The sequence below is a fragment of the Poecilia latipinna genome, unplaced genomic scaffold (genome assembly GCF_001443285.1).
Source record: "Poecilia latipinna isolate Pla-1442-1.1 unplaced genomic scaffold, P_latipinna-1.0 Scaffold1775, whole genome shotgun sequence".
Lineage (NCBI taxonomy): Eukaryota > Metazoa > Chordata > Actinopteri > Cyprinodontiformes > Poeciliidae > Poecilia > Poecilia latipinna.
The window spans coordinates 63,722-85,977 of record NW_015114391.1 but is presented as its reverse complement, the minus strand read 5'-3'; the positions used below and the strand labels follow the sequence as shown (position 1 = coordinate 85,977).

Sequence of the window (22,256 nt, the reverse complement as noted above, 5' to 3'; positions counted from 1 at the left end):
ACCCGTCTCCAGAGTGTGTTCTGCGCATGTGGGTTCGACAAATTAATCTCAACATGACATTATTAATCCCAGAGGGAAATTAAATGGTTTGATTTGATTTGAAATTTTATTTATACTAATTTTCTTTGACCCACAAATATAGGTTCGGACCCCCATGTCATAGTTATCATCTTTGTGCCAGAAATGACATTTCTAGTCAATACGTCAGGAGTATCTGTCACTGTAATATTCAATACTTTTACTTAAATTCTATAAATGTATATTTTCCTGTATTGTAAACATTTTAATACTCATGTCTGTCTGAACACCTAAACATAATTACTTTTATTGAAAATGTTTTAAATATTCATTTCATGTTAGATATGTTGCTGCGTGACTTTCTCTTGACCTGTCCTGAAAAAGAACTTTGATATGTCTGTTGGCACCGCAACCTATATTACACACATTCTCTAATTTGTCACAGTACTGTACAAGAGTTCAGTCAACTTTACTGCAGAGTGCAGGGGCATCTGAAAGTCAAGTGTGCTTATCTAGAAGTGAACACGCTCTGTCCAAGTTATGAGTAATCGCAGGGCACCAGACTTGTGCAAGAGGGAGGAAACAGTCTGACAGCCTTGAACAGTATCACGGTTAGCGTATCAGAGTACTTTCCAGTGCCACAGTTTGCCTCAGTTCAACTTCAGTTAATTAAACCTGCTGTCAGGGGACAAGGTTTTGAAAAAGCTTTTAATACATGTTCCTTTTATCATACACAAAAACGAAACATTGTTTAAAGTCATGGATTACACAGAAATGCTGGAAATATATTTCATTTAGACATGTACAAATAAATTCAATATTTCAAAGAGAAATAAATCAACTAGAACATTTGTTTAAAAATACAAAAATATTGTCTGCATTATTTAAAAAGTGCTTCTGCATACAGGGATGACATAGTCTAACATACCCACAATGCATGCTTCTTTTTTCCACTTAATAGTTTTTTATAAATGCATTAAGTTATAATACAGCCCCTGGAATGAGAAGAAAGAATGCTATATTATTCACTCTTCATAAATTAATACATATTATGGTCATTACTCTGAATCAGTGAGCCACGGGTTTCATTTTACAATAGTACCACAAACAAAAGGACGATTATACGAGACCAAATAGCTGGATAGAATCTTATTGGTTTTCTGCTTTGACCTCTACTGCACCCATGGAGTAGTTGTTTACTGTAAACTTTAACATGATGTGCACCACTAGACATGACATTTCAGACTACAAATAGGGTGAATGGTGTACTTGTTATATAATGTTTCACTATGGCTTATTGCTTTGCTGAATGACTTCACCTGTGAGAAACAGAAATGCAAACTGCAACATGCTGAATTAAAGCTCATTCATTTTGCTGACAAGATCACTGACATTTTTATTGCTCTTCTAATCTCCCAACTCAGTTTCCAACAGTTTATACAATAATAAAAGTAAGTGCTTAGCATTAATTAGCTCTGGCTATGCAATTATACAACTGGAGTTCCACATAAGGGGCAGTTATGAAAGGACTGTTTCTGGGTGTGGCGCCTTTTCCCTCTTTCCAAAGAATTGTTTATGTTACAAATACAATTTGTGTTTGGCTAAAAAGCTTTTTAAAAGGGAGGCATAATGAACATGTCCATGAGGAGTCCAGACTGCATGGATATAAATTACTCTTAGATTAGTTTAGTGCGGTAAAATAAAATCCCAGCAGTAATTAGAGTAATTAGTGTGTAAATTGACTTGTTAAATCTTAAAACAAATATGCAAAAACAAGAAGCAGAAGTAAATGTAAACATAGCTTTAAATTGCATGCTTACAACCGTGGCTAATTGTCATGTTATTAAAAGGTTTGTCTATTAGTCCTTTATTGGTCCTCCTTGTGATTATATTTTTTTAATACTACGACCCATCTTTCTTCTGGAGGAGCATAGGCTGAGATTCCCTGACAGAAGCCTCCTTTAAATCACCTTCTATATACATCTGAAGCATTCGCAGGCCATCTAAAAGGCAAATCTGTCTAGTTAATCATGGGTCTGCTGTTGGCATTACATGTCTAAGATATTTATTTCAAATAAGTGCTGAAAGATTTTTTCAAAGATCAAAAGCCCAAAACATAGTCATCAAAGCCTTGAATCCAGTAAAAGATAAAAATAAAAATAAAATGAATTAAAAAAAAATACAAGTAAAACAGGTTAACTTAAAAAAAATGGTTTCAAAAGAAATTCACTAGACATACATCATCTCAATTCTTGCCCAAAGAGTCCTTATGTGTGAAGCTGTATACCCCATCCACACTACTCATCTACAGTTTCTTTGTTGGTTTCTACCACTGTTTCCAGTTTGGTTTCCGTCCGAGACTGAACCTTTGTGATCCTTGCAGATGAGGGTCCTTCCTCTTCTTCTTCTTCTGCTTCCCAATCTAGATCAGCAGTTGCATCTTGGTACTGCTGGTACTCTGCCACCAGGTCGTTGAGGTTACCCTCAGCTTCTGTGAACTCCATTTCATCCATTCCCTCTCCTGTGTACCAGTGGAGGAACGCCTTCCGTCTGAACATGAGGGAGAACTGCTCGCCCACCCGACGGAATATCTCCTGAATTGCTGTGTTGTTTCCAATGAATGTGGAAGCCATTTTTAGACCTCGAGGAGGGATGTCACACACAGCCACCTTTACATTATGGGGGATCCAATCAACAAAGTAGGCACTGTTTTTCTGTTGCATTGCGAGCATCTGCTCATCCACCTCTTTGGTGGACATCCTACCTCGAAAAACACCAGCTACTGTGAGGTAGCGCCCTCGCCGGGGGTCACATGCCGCCATCATGTTGCGGGCGTCGAACATCTGCTGGGTAAGTTCAGGTACAGTGAGAGCTCTGTACTGCTGGCTACCCCGAGGTGTCAGTGGGGCGAAGCCTGGCATGAAGAAGTGGAGACGGGGGAAGGGCACCATGTTGACAGCCAGCTTCCTCAGGTCAGCATTGAGCTGTCCTGGAAATCTGAGAGAGGTTGTGACCCCGCTCATAGTCAAGGAGACCAAGTGGTTGAGATCCCCATAAGTCGGTGTGGTCAGTTTTAGGGTACGGAAACAGATGTCGTAAAGGGCCTCGTTGTCAATGCAGAAAGTCTCGTCTGTGTTTTCTAAGAGCTGGTGCACCGAGAGTGTAGCATTATAAGGCTCCACCACTGTGTCTGAGACTTTAGGAGAAGGCATGATGCTAAAGGTATTCATGATACGGTCTGGGTAGTCCTCTCTGATCTTATTGATGAGGAGGGTACCCATGCCAGAGCCTGTGCCTCCCCCCAGCGAGTGAACCAGCTGAAAGCCTTGGAGGCAATCACAGCTTTCACTCTCGTTCCTGACCCGGTCCATGACGTGCTCCACCAGCTCCGCTCCCTCAGTGTAGTGGCCCTTTGCCCAGTTGTTTCCAGCTCCTGAGTTCCCTGCACCACCAGATTTATAGAAGTTAGGTTATTTATCCACAATATATATATTACGAATCAATAACTTATTTTTTACAGGAATTACTCCAGTTAAACAGACAGGGTTAAATTATGTCTCTACACCTCTGAGCCTTCTGACCACCACCCTTAGGCAAAACAATTTTAGTGTCTTGCCCAAAGACATGATGACAGAGGCAGACAGAGTGGAAATCAAACTACCAACCCTACCGATTGCAGGAAAATCGGTAGGGTTGTCCTGCAAACTCCTGCCACCATTGCCACCATCATGAAGAATTTAATAACATGAATATTGTGTTTTTCTTCTCAGTTGGGCTCACCGTGGATGAAATTGTCTGGTCTGAAAAGAGCACCAATGCGGCTTCCTCTGACACTGTCCATAGTGCCGGGCTCCAGGTCCACAAGCAACGCCCTGGGGACATATTTACCACCTACAAACAGAACCAATAACTTTTGAAAACAAAGCTGGGAATGGGCAATTTCAACCAATACCTTTCAGTGATTTAATACCCAGTTCTATGCTAAAAAACAAAATAAGTCACAGACAGCTGAGCTCAACACACAATATTTGTGGTTAAGTATTTGAATAAGTCTGAGCAAGCAAATGAACTCTTCTGGTACCGTGTGCCTCATTAAAGTAGACGTTGAGCCTCTCCAGTTGTATATCGCTGTCTCCTTCGTAGAGGCCTGTTGCATTTATCCCATGTTCTTCACTGATAACTTCCCAGAACTAAAACAGAAGAAAATTATCAATACAACACCCATAGTAAGTTGTTTCCTAAAAGATCCTCTTTATAGTTGAGCTCCACTTTAATTTTTAATGTTTAAAATGTGACAGTATTGTATTGCACTTAAGGAGACTATTTTTATGTCCCCATAAATAAATCATCTGGTCAGTATCCATCTACAAAAAGTCTTGACTTGTTCCCCATGTCTTCCTATTTTCCTTCTAAATATCAAGTTTCTCCTTAAGTCTCTTAAAAGTTATTAGTATTTTGGCTGCCAATCATTTCAGTTAAAAAAAAAACCTCATAAGATGCATAGTAATGGGAAATCAAGATTCTTTAAAAGTTTTGCACAATATGTTAGGCATCAATTAATTCATTATTGAGCCGGAACAAGTAGTGATCTATTTGTCTCATGCTTTTATATAAGCTAGATACAGAATACTGAGTGTATATAATGTAAAATGCATTTTTAAACCGAAGGTAACCTGACTCTTTGAAGACAACTACAGCCTAAAATGTCAAAAAGCAGCAAGTGTTACCAATTTTTATCATTTTGTTCTTCCTGGCTCTTATTTTGTGCTAGTCATGATAAAAATGTCCCACCCTTGTCAGTTCTACTTTGGTCCTTATCTTTCAACTAAGAGCTTGACAAGGAACACCCTGTGTCACTCACAGTGAGTGACACAGGGCATGACTCAAAATATTCACCACAAGAATAAAAAATACATGCAGTATTGGACTACTTTAAACATGGTTTCACAAAATGTATTAACAGTAATTATTATACTTATAACTCTGCCAATTAATCATGTTTCCACAACTAACCAAGAGTTTTTGATGCAAGTCATTTGATACATATCACATTCTATGGAGGTGATAAGTTAATAATTATTTCTTTGTATTACCTTGGAGCCTATCTGGTTGCCACATTGTCCAATTTGCAGATGTACGATTTCACGCATGGTGATCAAGAGACAGTCCACAGAACAGCTGAGGCTCCGAGATAGTCCTCAGTGCTCTCATCTGTCTTATATATGGGGCCAGAAGTGATGTCATCAGTGACATAAAGAAGTCCTCTGTTTAAAAAAATGCGAAAGACCCAGAATTCACAATGAAAACTAAATATTCTGCTGTGCAAAAGTCTAAGTCCTATTAGTTACTGCATCTGAGGGGGAGTTTTTTGTGATTTTTCAAGGAGCAGCAGTCTTGGAGGTTGATTTTAGAATGGTTTTTAAGTTGCTTTTTTTTTTTTTTTTTTTTTTTTTTAATACATTTGTACTTATTAAGCTGCTCAAGGTGTAAAACCTTCAAGAGGACACGAGGCCTGTAAACCTGAGGGGTGAATCAGGTGTCTTTACAAAATAGATTATGTGGTTCATCTATGTATTCATTGAAAACTGTGAATATATAAAAGTCTGAAATGGTATTTTACCACTAAGGTGGGTTCCACATGGATATTAAGCTATATTAAATAATGCTGTTTTGGTTAAACCTTATCTGTAAATTTATTTAGCTGTAGAAGACAGAAAATCCTGCATTACTAAATGCAGAATCATATATATATAGGTAAAAGATATATCGCTGAACTCTACAACTGATCAAAAACAGGAAGGAAGTTGAAATAAAGTGGCTCATTTCATTGCTCAGTGTCTCATAGCATCTATAAGTAACAGCATCAGTAGGATCCCCAGTTTAAATTTAGTCCGACATATGTAATTATGTATTTTGGTATGTATTCTAAATAAAATAACCAAGTTTCTATTCAAAAACACTAAAAAGGAACTTCATGTACTTCTCTATGGCCTACTGTTGCTGATAAATGGTCAGATTATGACGAATGCTACCATCTAGAGGATAAAGGTGGCTATGACACTTTACAAGTTCACACCTGAGAGCCTTTATATAACTTTAAATTCATATTTCAAGTTGAACTGATTATTTTTAAAGTTCTAGAGTAGTTTTTAACTTGACTGTATGTGCCTTGCTACAAATTCATGAATACATTTAATTATCATTTGGAAACTGTTTTTTTTTCCCCATTTACTTAAATTATCATTGTCTAAGATTAAAATTTGTTTGATCTTCTGAAATATTTAAGTGTGACAAAAAAAACGTAAAAACAGAATAAGTCAGAAGAGGGGACAACTTTTCCACAGCAGACTGAAATGTATTTGTCCTGTTTTTAGAGCTATCCCTGACATCTAACCTGGTGAAGAGTTTGCATGAAGTTTAGTTCTTATTTTTGAAATATTTCTCCATCTGAGAAACTCTGTCATGGTGAAAAAAACTATCTGAACCAAATTCACCTGACTGAGAGAAAAAAAAAAATGTATCGCTCTGAATTGAGCTGAAGTGAGATGACCATTTGAAATCCTGGGATTCATCTTGTAACTTCTCTGATTCCAGTCATTAGTTCCACCCTCTGTTGTCTGTTGGAGTTCATTAGAGAGCCACAGCAGCATTTAGTTGTCACTGATGACCTTTATGTGTTTTGCCCTGAGCCTTTTGACGCATTTATGGAGGGAGTTTGTTTGTGTGTGTGCCAGTTTGTCTGCTGTGTATGAATCATGAAGGAATCTGTGTTTATGTGTGTGCATGTCAGATTTAAAGGGCATGATTCATTTAAATACCCCGATCACTACCAGGTGAGAAAGGATGCTGCACTGCTGTGTTATCTAAATTTCTTTCAAGGAATCTCATTGGAAAGTTGGAGGATACAACTCACCTTAAAACTGAAAATGGGCAAAACTGTGGGAAATAGATAATAGTTAATGATGCTGTTGTTATTCTATCTTGTAAATAATCTGCTCTGGTACAAAAAAAAAAGAGTATTATTGATGGTGGCTTCTTATTTTGGTACACATTATTTTAGAGCTGCCCAGTCATTAGTCATTTCAAAGAAATAGTTCAATTTTTTTTAATATAGAGTTCTCTGATTTTGATTAGTTTAACTTATTTTCCAGGGATTTGTACATTTACATCCATTAGCTAAGGCCATAGTTAGCAGATCAAGATGATCAATGTGATCTCTGTAGTCAAAGGTACTAGTCAGAAGAAGGGCAACAAAAATTATATAGTATAGTTACACAGTTGTAGAATCAAGGCAGGTATCAATAATGGGAATAATTGTTACTGGTACCTTCCACCAGGAACAATGTGAGAGAACGGTGATATTAGAAAATGGATGAGAATTATTTAATTTCCCTTTGGGATCAGTAAAGCATTTTTGAATTTAATTGAATTGAATTGGATTGAATTGTTTTGAAGACATTAGTCTGAGATGCAAAGAGGCACTAAAGGAGTTGCTGAAATTTCTTGCAAGTAATGTTTGCATTCCACATGTGCGTTGAATCTAAAAACTAGAAAACACAATTTTAAGTTATTAAACTTTTTTCTAATGAAAGCATTCAGATCTATTCAAAGCTTCCCGGAGCATTGGGGGGGAGGGGTTGTTAAAGTCCAATGGAACCTGAGTTAAAGGTTTGGGCTTTAGCTTAAAAAGTTGAATCAGAAGGTGCTTCAAAAGATGCTGCCTATTTTTAAGATGGGTTTGTACAGAATATAAATACAAATAAATGACTTATAATGCATTGTTTTCATATGACAAAAACTTACTGTTCTGTACAACTCAAAAGTAAGGCCATTTAAACAAACAAATTGTCTAATGTGACAAATTTAACGAGTTCTCTTTTGTAACAAGTAGGATGGTTACAGACTTGTCCAGGTCTGATGCAGAACCATCTAATGCTGATTTTTTTTTTTTTACACCAAAGTAAAGATTTAAAAAAAAAGAAAAACAAACAACATATTTTTGGGATAAAACATGTTTTCACAAAGTGTAAGTATTATTTTGTCTTTTGTCCATTACAATTAACATTGTAACTTCTCATAACCTCTTTATAGAACCTCAAGAAACCTGAACTATTCTTTTAATTCTTTATTAAAGAACTAAACTATTGAGTAATTAATCTATTGCTAATTTTCTGGTGATTGATTTACACTTTGCACAACAAACCTAAGACTAAAAGAAAACTGTTTCAAGTTTATAGCTTTTGAGAGTTTTATTGAAACTAATTGCTCTTGTGTGATTTTTCAAATCCAAAGCAATGCTTTTGGCCAACTTTCTAAAGCTGCAATTGCTTAAAAGTTACAGCTATTATTCTACATATAACATATAATCTTTATTTATGTGTTTGTAGTGTTTTTTTATATAACCTAATCAATAATATTTCAGTTATTCATGGAGGATGGGTAGGCTGATAATCATTTTTGCTTCAAAGAGGGCGCCTCTCCCCTTCTGTACCTCTGCTTCTTGACGCTCCCGGCGATCATGTGATCCAACCAAAGACCGACGCTGCTTTAAAGACCAGAGTCAAGCAGCAATAAAACGGAAATCAGCAGGATCCTGGTTTGCCATTCAAATTAAAAGCATCAAACCTCTCATTCAAAAAAAAAAGAAGAAAAAAAAAGAAGAGATATTAGAATAGAATAATTTATTGACAGCAATTAAATTAAGAGGTCAACTCTTTGTGCTTCACAAAAAACATACTTCTGGGGAACAACTTATTTTCATAAATAAATTGAAGTAAACATTTTTAATGTTTCTTTTATACAGTTGTAGCCAATATAATTGTAAATGTTTGTAAACAGAAAGGTTCTTGTGCTTGAACAACTCTTAATGGCTCTTGGTGCTTTTATTAGTTGTATATTACAATTAACTGGGATGTATAAATGGGCCTATTTAAAACCACAATTTCTTCTCAACATCACTCAAGACGTTAAGACGTCAAGACGTAAGTTATACCAGCCTACTTGTACCAAAATTTGAGAATTAAGACTCAAACGGAACAGGGTCTTTGACATGTTTTGTAGACATTAAATACAAATCAAATTGTTTTTTTTCCCTAAGAATTACCATTACGAGTTGATGTATTTTTTATTGAAATGACTCAAAACTGTTGGTTTCAACTTTGTGAATATATAAGTAATATAAGTAGTGTAAACATACCAGTTACCTTAGGCCAGAATTGACTTTTAATGAAAAATAAAAAATAAAAAATCAGAGACAATGTTGTTGCTGATTTTTTGTTCTCTCAGACTTTGATAAAACAGTCCTTAAATAACAAAGCAAAACAACAACAAACAAAGTTTACACTTGGAATGGGGGAGGGGGGCTAGCTTTTTATTTGTTTTCTAAAAAACAAAATAAAATAATATCTCTAAACTTTATTTTTCTGACACTAGGATTTAAACTGTTAGATTTCTTTTAGAACATCTCCTAAATATGAAAATCTTTAAAGAACGTGTTTTCTGTTCAGCTGACAAATTTGAAACACAAAATGAAGGGAATAAAAACATACCACTAGACTTGAAGACATTTGCAGGCATTTTGCTAATGTGGTGCTTTTTTTTTGCTTTTATTGTGAAAAGTTCAACTGGAAGAAAAGTCGGTTGTCATGGAAAACTTGACACCGCTTCTTCATTCCCAGGGTTCCGTGAGAGCCGTTTGCCCCACCCCACCTCTTCAGCGCTATCTATCTCAATGTACAATTCTCTGAGAAAAAAAAAACGGGGGCAAAAATTATTCAGAGAAACACCGCGAACGGAGCAACTCTCACCTACCTGACCGGTTCAACGGAGCGGCCGCGGGCTATCGGCGCCGAAAGCAACTGCCTGTCTCCGTTTGGATGAAGTGAGTGAAAAAACCCCACCGCGGTATGTTCATGTATCATGCACATGTAACCATTATCTGCCGTACGGATTCAAAGGGAATACAAAAAGGCGAGAGACTTGACAGCGGACTGTGCTCCTGCTGCTGCTTGCGCCAAAACGGGGGACACAGCGGAGGATTTCCACGAATATCGTCCGGATATTTGGTCGCGGAGACGGACAGCCAGCTGCCGAGAGCCGCCTGTGCTCGGCCGGAGAAGATTTCCGATGCGAGGAGAAACACAAATTAACGCTACGGAGAGAAAAAGGACGGACTAGGGGCCTTTTTCCTTTTCTGTTTTTTTTTGTTGATGTTGGTCAAACCCTCCTTAAAAAAGACAGACACCCGCATCTATTGATCGAAGACAGGACTGAATTTTTGGCACAGGATATCACCAAAAAGGTTGCTGAGAACCTTCCTGAATAAAATAAAATGTGAGAGATTTTGGAAGAAGCCCCGGTGTAGCCTGATGATTCACATGCCGTCATTTTAAGAGGAAATATTAATTTTTTTAATTTCTCTCCCTCTCGTCCTTTAATGTTCTTTTTTTGTTTGAAACTCAATTCCAACCAGTTTGATTAATAAACCTAAATGTGTATTTTTAAACAAGAATAATTAAGAAAGGGAGACTGAAGAAAACAGAAGTCTGTCTGAAATGGATTGAATGGCAGTGGGAGTTATCAGCCGAAGATGGGCTCCTGAGGGGACATTTGCTGAGAAAATATAAAAATCTTTGTATCATCGCTATAAAAAAATATATGTGTATATATATATATGAAAAAAGCAAATACTGGTGGTTGAGATCCGTACGCCTTGAAGGAATCTGGGGCGCAGAGATTCATTCATGAGCAGCCAGAAAGCTGGAAATTCCACATCCACTCATATCAGCGTTGATGACTTCATTGCGGATTTACAGTGAAAAACACGGGAATCAAGTGCTTGAGAGGGCGGGATCGTTTGCTCCACTTCTGATCTCTCTGCTGATGGTTTTCCAGTAAAAAAAAAAAAAAAAAAAAAAAACACACACCCATAAAAAAACGCCTCGGCGAAGTCTACTACCTGACATCTGCTTCTGCCTGGGGAACATAGATGTCACCAATTTTGAGCCAGGTGTTCCTCTGGTGGTCCAGATCAAGAATTTAGGATTCTTAAAAGCATCTAGCCATCCACGCACCTTACAACCCGCTTTGAGCCCATAACTGGATTTTTTTTTTTTTTTTTTTTTATTGGGAAGATGGGCTGTCTTGGGAATAGTAAGACTGAAGACCAGCGAAATGAGGAGAAGGCTCAGAGGGAGGCGAACAAAAAGATTGAGAGACAGCTGCAAAAAGACAAACAGATATACCGGGCAACTCATCGACTTCTTCTACTAGGTAGGTGATTTTTCGAACTAAAATATGTTTCAATAATTGTTGCTTTTGTAGCAGGAAGAAAAATGCTCTAGGAACTCTTCTGCAAGGCATAAACAAAATGATGCGCTTGATACAATCTCACGCCACCAGTTTAGTGTTTTGACACAGAGCTCTTGGAGGAAAAAAAAATCCGGCTGGCCTGCATTCTGGGGGTCATTATGGAGCCTGATTACTGAACATGTGAGAGACAGGAGAACAGACACCACCATCTGTGTGAAGGCAGCACGCTCAGGCACCACGCAGAGACCGGGAGGCCGCTCACAGGCGTTCTTACACGCTCCTCTCTCCTTCCCAGATACCACTTGCGATCTGGTGTGTTTGTGTTAACAGTTAGCATTCTGGATGCCTTCGCTTTGGCTTTCTTATCAAGTGAAGTGCTCAAAAATAGAGGGGGGGGGGATGGGAAGTCTTTGATTGACAGTTTAGCTATTTTTGGCTTTTAACATTTGTGTCTCCACGTTGAAGACTAGTATCCTGTTAAACCTCGGAGTGCAAATTAGGATTACCATTAGGATTAGTAGCTTCTCTGAAACGTCTGTCGGGCTCGTTTTAATCTGAAACTGATCCCAGATTTGTGCGCACACACACACACACATTACACCTCTAAATAGCACTTTAGGGATGTTGTTGGCTTCCTAGGAAACACGTTGGGCTATTTCTGATGCCAAATTCATGGTCAGTGTCCTGACTGAGATTCAGAAATACTATTGGTTTATGTATGATTTTCTCTGACCTTGTTTTGGATGCGGAGGCTCCTATAATAAGCACAGCTGAAATTGACTCTGAAAGTTCTCTGTTCCTCCAGATGTCTCTCATGCACACTGATCAGCTGGCTTTAGTAAACACCTCTCAATGAAAGTACTGAACAAAACTATGCTAATAAAGAGGGAAAAATAAGAAAATACAAGTTGTCACATTAGCAAGGACTCCGATGAATTACCTTTTGCCTTATGTGATGTCACCAGAGACGAGCTTTTTTGTGGGGGTGGGGGATAGATTTATTTTTTCTTAAGTAACAATTTGCAACAAAACAAACAAAAATCTGACAATGAAATGTTGTTTAGTTTACTGAGTTTAGTTGTCCTGATATTTAAATTGGTAAATTACTCACACTCAAAGGATTTCCTTTATTGGAGGTGACAAGTATGAGAGAGAGAGAGAGTTGAAAAATAATTGAGCTTTTTGTATTTGTTTTTATCAAGTTTTTTATTTTTTTTTATTTTGTCATGTCAGCCTTTCTTGTGTCTAAAATGCAGTACATCTGTTAAGATGGAGGACAGAGATTTTGGGTCAACTTTGAGAAACAAAACCCTGAAGTTCATATCACTTAAATGTGAAATCTTAAACATTAGTTTTTAATCAGATTTTCCTTCAGGGCATCAGATCTTGTTTTATCCATGCATTGTGGAGTCGTTAGTTGTGTTTTGTTGTACAGTTCTGCTTTCTTTTCTCCTAACACTGTTCTGCCTTCACTCCCAGGTGCCGGAGAATCTGGGAAAAGTACAATAGTCAAGCAGATGCGAATATTGCACGTAAATGGCTTCAATTCAGAGTAAGTGTGGTTCCTTTTCTCTCTGTCCAAACTGTGTCACACCTTTGGATACAATTTAATCAAAGATTTTGATCATTTTTGCTGTGAATTCATTTTCTGTCTGGAATAAAAAAAAAAAAAAGTGAAACATTCATCGCACTGACTACAAGCAGTACAACAAAACTACTGGAGATCTGTTTGGCAGACAAGAGATTCTGTACATTTTAGATTTATATTAGTCAATAATTATTCAGTATAAAATATTATTTAAAGTGTGTTATGTTTTTTTTTTGTAATGTAGTAATCATTTAGTTTACACATAAATTATAAAAATTTCAAAGTGTTTTAGACTTCTGATCAAATCAACTATTGATGAAATTGAATCAACTTCTAGCAGCAGGCATAGCTGAAGATCAGTTTCCACATGATGCTGCCTGAGTGTAGATATTAATAACTTCTGTTTTTAACTTAAACTATAAATACACCAGTAAACTGACTGGTGAGCGTGAGGCCTTATGTATAGCTTTTTAACTTAAAGGATTGTGACTGGTGACCAGCTGGGTGGAAAGTCAAAAATACAATCTTTATCTGATCAGTGAACGCGCCATAACTAAGTACTATTAGGTTATAGTAGCAACACATCAGGACGAGACTCAATGTTTGTACACAGTATGACGCTAATAATGACAATAATCATGATTTACACAGCAGGGAGTGTTATAAATTTATGATATAGATCTAAAAATGAAATAAAGAAACCAGAGACTGGAAACTGGTTGCCACAATAATTAGTGCATCTCTATGTTGAACCAATTTTAGATTTTGTTTTAGGCCAGAATTTGAAGTAAGTTGTTGCCTTCTTTTAAGCTGCAGGTTCTTCATTTTCTGGACAATTTGTGTATGTGTGTGTGTGTTTTATTTATTTATTTTCCTGCAAATAAAGCTGGAAGGAAAACTGCTTAATTACATTTTTTAGGGTTTTTAACTTCATGGATGAAACATTTATTTAGTCTGTTTCATGTTTTCATTGATACATATTCCCCCTGGGTGCTGAGCAGCCATCCTTGTCTCGTGAATTTCCTAAAACAGTTTTTTTTTTTCCAAGAAACAATTTCTTTAGGGGGGCGGAAGCATCATCATGTGGTTGTTTTCAGGTCACATTGAAGCCAGATATCCTGGTGCAATGGCAACACTGACCCTCCAAGTTGGGTCGATTTTAGTCCCAGTTTCATGCATTTTTTTTTTGCCTGTGGGTTAGGCAACATTAGAGGTTAGTTTTATTATTTATTATTTAAAAAGTAATCAAAAGAATAACACAAACAAACAGACATGCCAAAAATAGAGGCAAATTTTGATAGAAACTAAGATGTTAAAACTTATCCACATTGTCTTAGTGGTTTGAAATTAAAGTTGGAAAGAATTATCAGGAAGCACATAAGAAACACTTCTCAACGTTTGAAAGGAAACATTGTGGTGCAATGATAACATCAACAGAATGAATAGGAAACCTTTCAAACCGACTATGTGGCAGGATTTACAAAGAAAACAAAACAGTGAAACTCCCATATAGTTTCTGTTAAACCTACAAAAGGTTAAATGCAACGGTCACCAACTTAAATTACACAAAATGCATTCAAGTCATGAGAAATATGCAACATAAAAAGATGTAGACTGCCGTATTGAAGACCTTTACATATCAAATAAAATTAAATTAACAAAGACATATACCAGGCTTTGAACTATAATTATGTACATGTTTCAAAAGCAATTCATCAGTAATTTCATTTCAAAATTAAGGAAACATATTGTTCATAATTCATCATTCAGTTATAATTAGAAAATTAAAAAAGAAATAACTTGATAAAAACTGAACTAAAAATGTTTTGTTTTTTTTTTTTTTCTGTGCAATATTAATTTAGCTCTTGAAGATGGATTTTGTGAGAAGGATCAAGTGGAAATGCTTGTTTGATCTGAATTCATAACCACAATATGCAGGATACAGATAATGTATTGTGAAAAAAAATAATGTTGCTGCTGTCATTTCTTCAAATCTGCTAATATACATCTTGTTTTTTGTTGTTGTTTTTTTTCACTTTGGATTAAATCAGATGTTTGAGAGCACACATTCCAAAGATTTTGTGCTTTATGATGAGAGTATTTTTCAACTATCAATTTCCAGCACGAGTTCTGTAATGGTGTTTACTGTCTGATTTATTGATATTTAAGTAAATATAGATAAAAAACAAATCTACTTGACCCTGGATACAATTTGCACACATTCTTCATCACGGTTTAGTGTCTACACTGAACATGAAGTGTGATTTTTTTTTTTAAAAGTATGTGGCATCATCATGCGCCTTGTTTTTGGTTGCATGTTGCTAAATTAGACACTGAATGTTAACCCAGTAATAACAGATTTATGTTGTTGGTGTTGACAATTCCCTTTTTAAACTTTTAAAATGTACAATAGTTATTGCTGGATGTTATCTTTCATATTGTTTTATGTGTTTAATGATGAAAAACAATTGAATTTTCAGATATTCTGTTATTGATCAGAATAAATAACACATTTGAAAATATTCTTTATTTCTTACTTTAAAATAGTCGAACCTCAAACAACAACAACAACAACAAAGACCACCTTTATCTCTTTGGTAGCATTTCAGGACAAAATCAAAACTCACTGCCTTCATATATTACATAAACTCACTGTTTGTTTAGCAATATATGAAACTGGCTCATTGGGCCCACTTAGTGTTTATAATTTAAAAAGCAGTTTAAAACCGCCTTAAAAGATGTAGTAATATTCTCCTCAAATGTCCCCCTTCACTCGGCTTGTTTTTGTGTTTTTTAATAAATGTGGCTGTCAAAATTAAGGCCAAGTTCTGCTGTTCTCATTTCGCGTCAGCAAACACAAAATTCAGGGGTTGCTCTTGCTCAGCAAAATAAGTGTCTGTGCGTCTGGGGCAGCCATAACACTGATGTCAGGTATAATTTACCTCCAGGCTGGTGAAGAGATCCAGCAGAACTTTATATTATGCAGCACATTCACACTGAATCCTGCTGGCAGTAATATAAAAAGAAGCCAAACATCATTTTACAGTCAGTTTGGGACAATTTTTCCTTTCAAGCTGCTGCTTTCGCAGAAAAAAAAAAAAAATGTGTAGCACTTAAATTTCCATATTTTAAGGTGATGAAGTTTTATTACCATGTAATAAAAAGGCCAGTTGTAATTATCTGGCTAACACATGAGCATGCCGAGTTCTTCGTGTGTGATGCTTTTTGGAGAAACGTAACTAAAAGCTCAAATGTGTTCTTTGTTCGGCACAGAGAGAAAAAACAGAAAATTCATGATATCAAAAACAACATAAAAGAAGCTATAGAGGTAAGAAACGACTCTTTTTTCTGTGTGAGATTGACGTGGATCATATGTAATGTGTGGGTTGTATCACAGTGTGAAGCAGCTCTGATTTGCTTTTGTTCTGCTCTCTCCGCCCAGACCATCGTGGCTGCCATGAACACGCTCACACCTCCGTGCCAGTTAGCGTGTCCTGCAAACCAGTCCCGGGTCAATTACGTCCTGAGCCTAGTAAACCAGAAGGACTTCGATTTTCCTTCAGTAAGTTGGTAAACTTTCTAAATTAGCATATCGTCTGATGGCTACCTGATCAAACTGTGTTCTCATTTGTTAGACTTTGGTTTGTTGCTAAATTAAGCAAAAACATTTAACACAGATTTACTAAAGTAAAGATACAGATTTATTCTGTTTTTGCGTTTTTGCCAGTGTTCAATGTTTCAAAATAACAAATAACAAACACATTTTGATGTCAGATAATCTGAATAAACAAAATGATTAAAATCTGCAAATACTTTGGTTCACCTTCTAGTAATGCGCATAATTGCCTGCCTTAATAGTTTATATTCCAAATATATGTTTAATATTCATTCACAAGCAAAGTGGAAAGCGTTTTGATGCTACTGAAGAAACTAATATTAAAGGTTTTTCTTATCTCTGCTCTTTGGGGCACAGCCAATCAATGACAAGAAAAATGAACTGGCTGCTTTGCAAACGCCAAACAGTACCCTGTCAAGTAGAACTGTGTCTTTTTATTTCACCTCCCCCAACCTGCATTTTAAACTGCAGTTCTGCCATGTTGATTGCACAGCTTGTTCCACATATAACCAAATGCACATTTAGCATGTTCATTTTGTAGCCAACCAAATTATGTAATGTCTGCAGTGAAATATTTGTAAATTACCTAAATCAACCTGTTTCTGCTCTTTCTACTCTCACAACTTTTTACGATATTGGAGCAGCCATCAGAGGCTGAAGAGACTGACGCTAGAACCTGAAAGCGCTGGCATGTGACGATTAAAATTGTTCTGCCAGCTTGAGAAACACAACGGGGGGAAAAAAAGAGCAGGGCAGAGCCATAATTGTGGCGTCTGGTATCTATATAGATGATATGAGGACGGGTACCTCTTAAAAACCTCTAAAAACACATCTGTGGCTGAATGCTTACAGCTGAAAGGTTAGGAGCTTTCCGACTCCCTTACTCAGGGCATGAAATGTCAAAATTGAAGTAGGGCTATTTCTACTACAATAAGGTGCTTTCAGTTGACAATTTATAATTTTAATGTTACTGAAACTTTATTTTTCTCAAAGTTTTAGTATATCGAAGATATTAGCATGTAGAAACAAAGTCTAGAGTATCAAGTCTTCACTGCTGAATTCTGCAGGTGTTCTGCCTGGTTGTGCTAGGTAAACATCTCACACCTTTTGTTTGTGCGGTGCTTCAGTAATTAGCAGGTTTGGTTCCACACGGGAGGCTTTCAGCTGAATGAGCCTCTCACCTGAGAGATCCGAGCCGCTGATTATCTCTAATAAACTTAAATATGTCCAGAGGGACGGAGGTTACAGAGACACAAGGACTCTGAGGGACTCACCTGAGGAGCCCTCAGCCTTCAGGTTCCACTGTTCAGGAGCCACATGTTCACTTTCTAGTTGGGTAAACGTAAACTTTCATTCATTCACAAAAAATGTCTTCACTGCTGGATAACTGTATCAAAGAATCAAATGTCTCGTACAGGAAAAGCAGAACAACTGACAATAGGAAATGGTAAAACTGACACATAGCTGTATCGCTGTTTTTTTATGAGGTTTATTTTAATGTCTTCCATGTATTTTTTTTATTATTTTTCCAAGCATGTCTGCTTCACTTTTAAGTGGGAGGCTTCTTTCTCGTATATTTTTGTCATTTACAGCTGAGCTTCCAGTGAAGAGTGAGCGTGTTTGTACGTAAGCAAAAGGAAGTTTCCTGATATTGCCTCTGTTGCGTCATGGCAAATTTATTATGTTTGCCTGTCTCACCCTGACTCTCCCCTCTGCCGTTTGTCAGTCGGTCAGCAGACTTTTGCTTCCGACCAGCAGAGTGATTATTGGAAGGAGGACTAGAGCTAGAAGTATTTTTCTTTCGTTACTATTTTAGCATTGACGATCATAGCAGGTATAAAGACAATCATTCTAACGCTGTTGGATTGCTGTCAGTGGTGTTATTGATCAAAATGACTTTGTGGCTGTTGAGGGAAGAGAATGAATCAGAAACTCTGATAGGCCCAGCTCCTCCACCTCCTTCTCATCTGTAAACTCTTGTTCCCGTTCTCCCTTGCTTGGCCAGAGGGCATACTGGAAACCAGTTAAACTGGTTGGCTCTGCCTTCAGCAGGGGTGGAAGAGAGGAAAGCCTGAAGCACTGTGGCTGTTTCACATATTTGTAATCCTCCTTTAAATTTCCTTGGAGGCTTTCAGTCTAATCAATAACCTTGATGGTTAATGTGCTCATCATGCAGGTATTTGATATCGTGTCTCTGGTAAATCCAAAGAACCATACTATGCGTTCATACATTTAGCTTGAGGAGATGATCTATATTTTGGACTGATAATTACTCATTTTCTTCTAGGCTCTTGATCCTTCCCTGCATACAAAACAATGCAATCACAGATTTAAATGCTTCTGGAAATTATCAGGAAGAGAAACAGCACAGACAGGTCTTGCATGTGTGTGTACAGTCAAAACTCTGACATGGTACATTTTGTACAGCAACAAAGTCGGTAAACGTTCAGTTGGTTGTAAGAAATAAAGAGGGTCGTTTGAAAAACACAGATTCTTGACAAAGATAATTGGAGGTGTGTTCATCAATTTTTTGAAAAGAGCATAAAAGTAGAAATGTCACAATGATCAATTACCTATTATATTGTTGGTGTGCCGATTATGTCTCTTTTAAATAATTGTATCAGAGTTTCTGACAAAACTCAATTCTCATTTTTATGTTCATTGCACCCACAGTGAGATGTGGGAAGACAATTTGCAAGGATTTAAGATCGTGAACTGTTTTTGTGCCCACGGCTGGAAAAGCTGTTGCACAGGCCGTGCTATTTGTTATTGTTATGAATCTGGATTTTTCTTCACACTATGTAATTTTACAGTGATGTTCAAAATGAAAGTGACATGACATGTGACCTACTTGTCCTACCACATACCTTTTGATTTAAGGGAGAGTTGTCTAGAGAGCAGCTGAAACATACGGTATCAAAAGTTATGATCAAGGCATAATGCCAACTTTATGAAGCTTTAGAACTACAGTAAATTATCAACAAGTCACATCAAAACTGAGATTAAATATACTAGAATTATCATATTTTACAGAGAGCATCATGAGCCGAAGTAAAAAATGAAATTGGTGAAAAATGTAGCAAACTGTGCTGGGTCAGATACATACTTATAGAAACATATGGCTATCCTGGAGAAACTCATGTCAGGAGAAAATGTCTGTTGCTGTTTAGAGGAACTGACACGGCAGCATAGAACATAATTTATAAGAGAATGGGACACAATCACTAATGTAGGTCATCTAGTAGAGATTTGGTGTGTTATTTTACTACTACTTCACAGCATCAGAGTTTTAAGGCTCGTGTGTACATGAGCAAACAAGCATTTTGACCATACTATTGCTTTAAGCTGTATAAACAGAATTTTGGGTCCCTTTTATTCCTCAAGCAAATTGGGCCAACTTTGTAAATTCTTACTAACTCTGTAAATTCAAAGCATTGAAACATCTTTCTGAGGCATTGTTAAAATAGCCTAGATTTGTGATGTGATTCAAAAAAGTAAGGCTGAAACTTAAAAACCACAAAATAAGACAAGTTAGCTGGAATGCCGAAAATGTGTTAATAAATATCTTAAGACCGATTTTTCGAAAGGTTTTCTGGACTGATGAGATAAGAGTGACTCTTGATGGAAAGGATGCATGGGCCCGTTGCTGGATAAATAATCAGCACAGAGCTCCGGTCAACCATGATGCCAACAAGGTGGAGGTGGGGTAGTGATGTGGGCTGTTCTTTAATAAAGATAAGTTAGATGGGCCTTTTCCAACTGAAGATGAACTCAAAATAAACTCCCAGAACTACTGTCTATGTTTAGAAGACATTTTCTTCAAGTCGTTATGGGGATAAAGTCTGCATCTTTAATAAAGACTATAATTTTAAGCTCCATCACATTCTTTGTTGTATATCTCTGCACAACTAGCCTGGTGGAAGACTGTGGTTGTTGACACACACAAAAATAATCTTAAGAAACTGAATAAAGAACTTATATCTGGTATTTGTGCTTCTCACTGATCCATTTATTTTACCTTCTGAAAATATTCAGGTTTGAGTTAATTAACATTTTAAATTGAGTTAAGAGGACTGCGATTGTTCAACAATAAAGTGAGTATTCAGAAATGCAACTTGAATAATTACATACACAAAATATACGGCACCGATTTTGGTGTTGTACATATATATGTACGTATCTTCTGTAATAACTTTGAGTATCAGGGAGAAAAAGTCCTCCTCCCGACATCCATAAATGGCAGTGTCAGATTTCTGCTTTGCCTTTTTTTTTTTTTTTTGAGATTTACTTAATTGTGTAGCTTTGCTGAATAACTGCAGCATTGCAAAATAAATATTTACATTGTGTTTTCTTAGGGTAAAAACACAGCCATACAACCACACCACTAAGCATCCATATAGAGACATGCCTCATATTTCTACAGGAGGACATTATTACATTTTTTGACTGGACACTTGTCTCAGAAAATGAAGAGTTTTTGCATCATAAGGCCTTTTTTTGTTTTTTAGAAATGTTCATACATTTCAGAGTTACTAATCTTTGTGGTAATTTTTATTCTTTGATATTGCACAATAAAAAGGTTTGGACTTACTGATCATTTGATTTCTGGTTGAAACAAAATGTAGCTTCATCTTCTGCCACTTGTAATAAATATTTTCCAGAGTATTATTGAAAATGTAATTGCAATTTGCTGTAATAAATCGAAGGTTTTCGCAAAATTTGTTCAAGTAACCATGTTTGAATATTCACACTTTCCGAAAGAATGAGCAAACCCTAAAATACGAAAATGTTAGTGATGGTTATTAAATACATTTTATGCTCTCACTGGTCTTTAAATAGTTTTATTCTAGTTAGTATCTTTATCTCTTCATTGTGTTTAATAAATCATCAAACTTTGAGAGTATTTCAAACACCTTCCTACCACTGAATTAACTCTCTCTTTTTAATGTTTTTTTATACTCATGAGCCTTAAAATATTTTTTACTTCTCTGGAAGAAAGAAAAAAGTTATCTGTTTCCATCACTGCTTTCAGTACAACAATTAAAAATAAATCATGAATTGTAGTTTTGTTGTAGGATGTCTGTCCAGGACACAGCCTTTGTCTTTTCTGCATAATAAGATGGCTGAACATTTCAGTTATGTTTATAGTTGCATATAATTGATTTCAGCGAATGAACATGGCGCCTTCAGGCACCTGGGAATTGAACCTAGGGAAGAACTAGACTTGCGGAGGTCCACCATTCACTCTCTGAACTTATCAGACGGCAATAAAGAAATGGTTAGGTCTTTTTATGCAATGTATGTAAATATCTGGTTTCAGTTGTATGTTGAGCTCTTCAGAAAGTCACATGTCAAACTACAGATCATCTCTGGATTGTTTTTTTTTTTCACTACTTCTTCTACTGCTTATTGCCCATTTTTTTTAATCACACATCCATAACCTTCAGAACAAATACAATGACAGATTATCATTTTAAACTTGTCAATTTTTTTTAAAATTTACTTTATTTAAATTTTTATCATGAGATGCTGTTCATTCTCTGTTGCTTAGCAGAGTATGCTGATTAACTGTATGGCTCATAATGGCTTATTTTTGCTCGAGTGACCAACAGCAGATTGTAGAGATAGGCCTCTGCAGTGACAGCCAAGCCTTTTGTCAGTACAAAGCTCCCCGTTTCTTCATGAACCCGGTGAACCGCTCTGTTTCCTGCCGCTGCCAGAGCC

At 36.6% G+C, this 22,256-nt stretch overlaps 2 protein-coding genes across 4 annotated transcripts in view; one reads left to right on the top strand and one right to left on the bottom strand.

The window, feature by feature from the left end:
* Positions 1 to 707: 707 nt before the first annotated feature.
* Positions 708 to 5,234, bottom strand: LOC106965151 (tubulin beta-6 chain). Its single transcript, XM_015061073.1, has 4 exons — positions 5,112 to 5,234; positions 4,100 to 4,208; positions 3,799 to 3,909; positions 708 to 3,460 (listed from the first exon to the last, which is right to left on the bottom strand). Exons 1-4 carry the CDS (start codon positions 5,166 to 5,168, stop codon positions 2,316 to 2,318), a joined length of 1,422 nt encoding a protein of 473 aa, XP_014916559.1. The 5' UTR covers positions 5,169 to 5,234; the 3' UTR covers positions 708 to 2,315.
* Positions 5,235 to 9,666: 4,432 nt separating this feature from the next.
* Positions 9,667 to 22,256, top strand: part of LOC106965147 (guanine nucleotide-binding protein G(s) subunit alpha-like) — a 33,196-nt gene continuing 20,606 nt past the window's right edge. The window contains exons 1-5 of one of the 3 annotated variants that reach the window (XM_015061067.1): positions 9,667 to 9,898; positions 9,975 to 11,289; positions 12,808 to 12,880; positions 16,190 to 16,244; positions 16,359 to 16,478. In XM_015061067.1, the coding sequence (XP_014916553.1) occupies positions 11,151 to 11,289; positions 12,808 to 12,880; positions 16,190 to 16,244; positions 16,359 to 16,478 (387 nt within the window). In that variant the 5' untranslated portion in view covers positions 9,667 to 9,898; positions 9,975 to 11,150. Of the gene's footprint in view, positions 11,290 to 12,807; positions 12,881 to 16,189; positions 16,245 to 16,358; positions 16,479 to 22,256 lie in introns of all 3 variants that reach the window. The other 2 variants (XM_015061066.1, XM_015061068.1) reach the window with 2 other exon arrangements.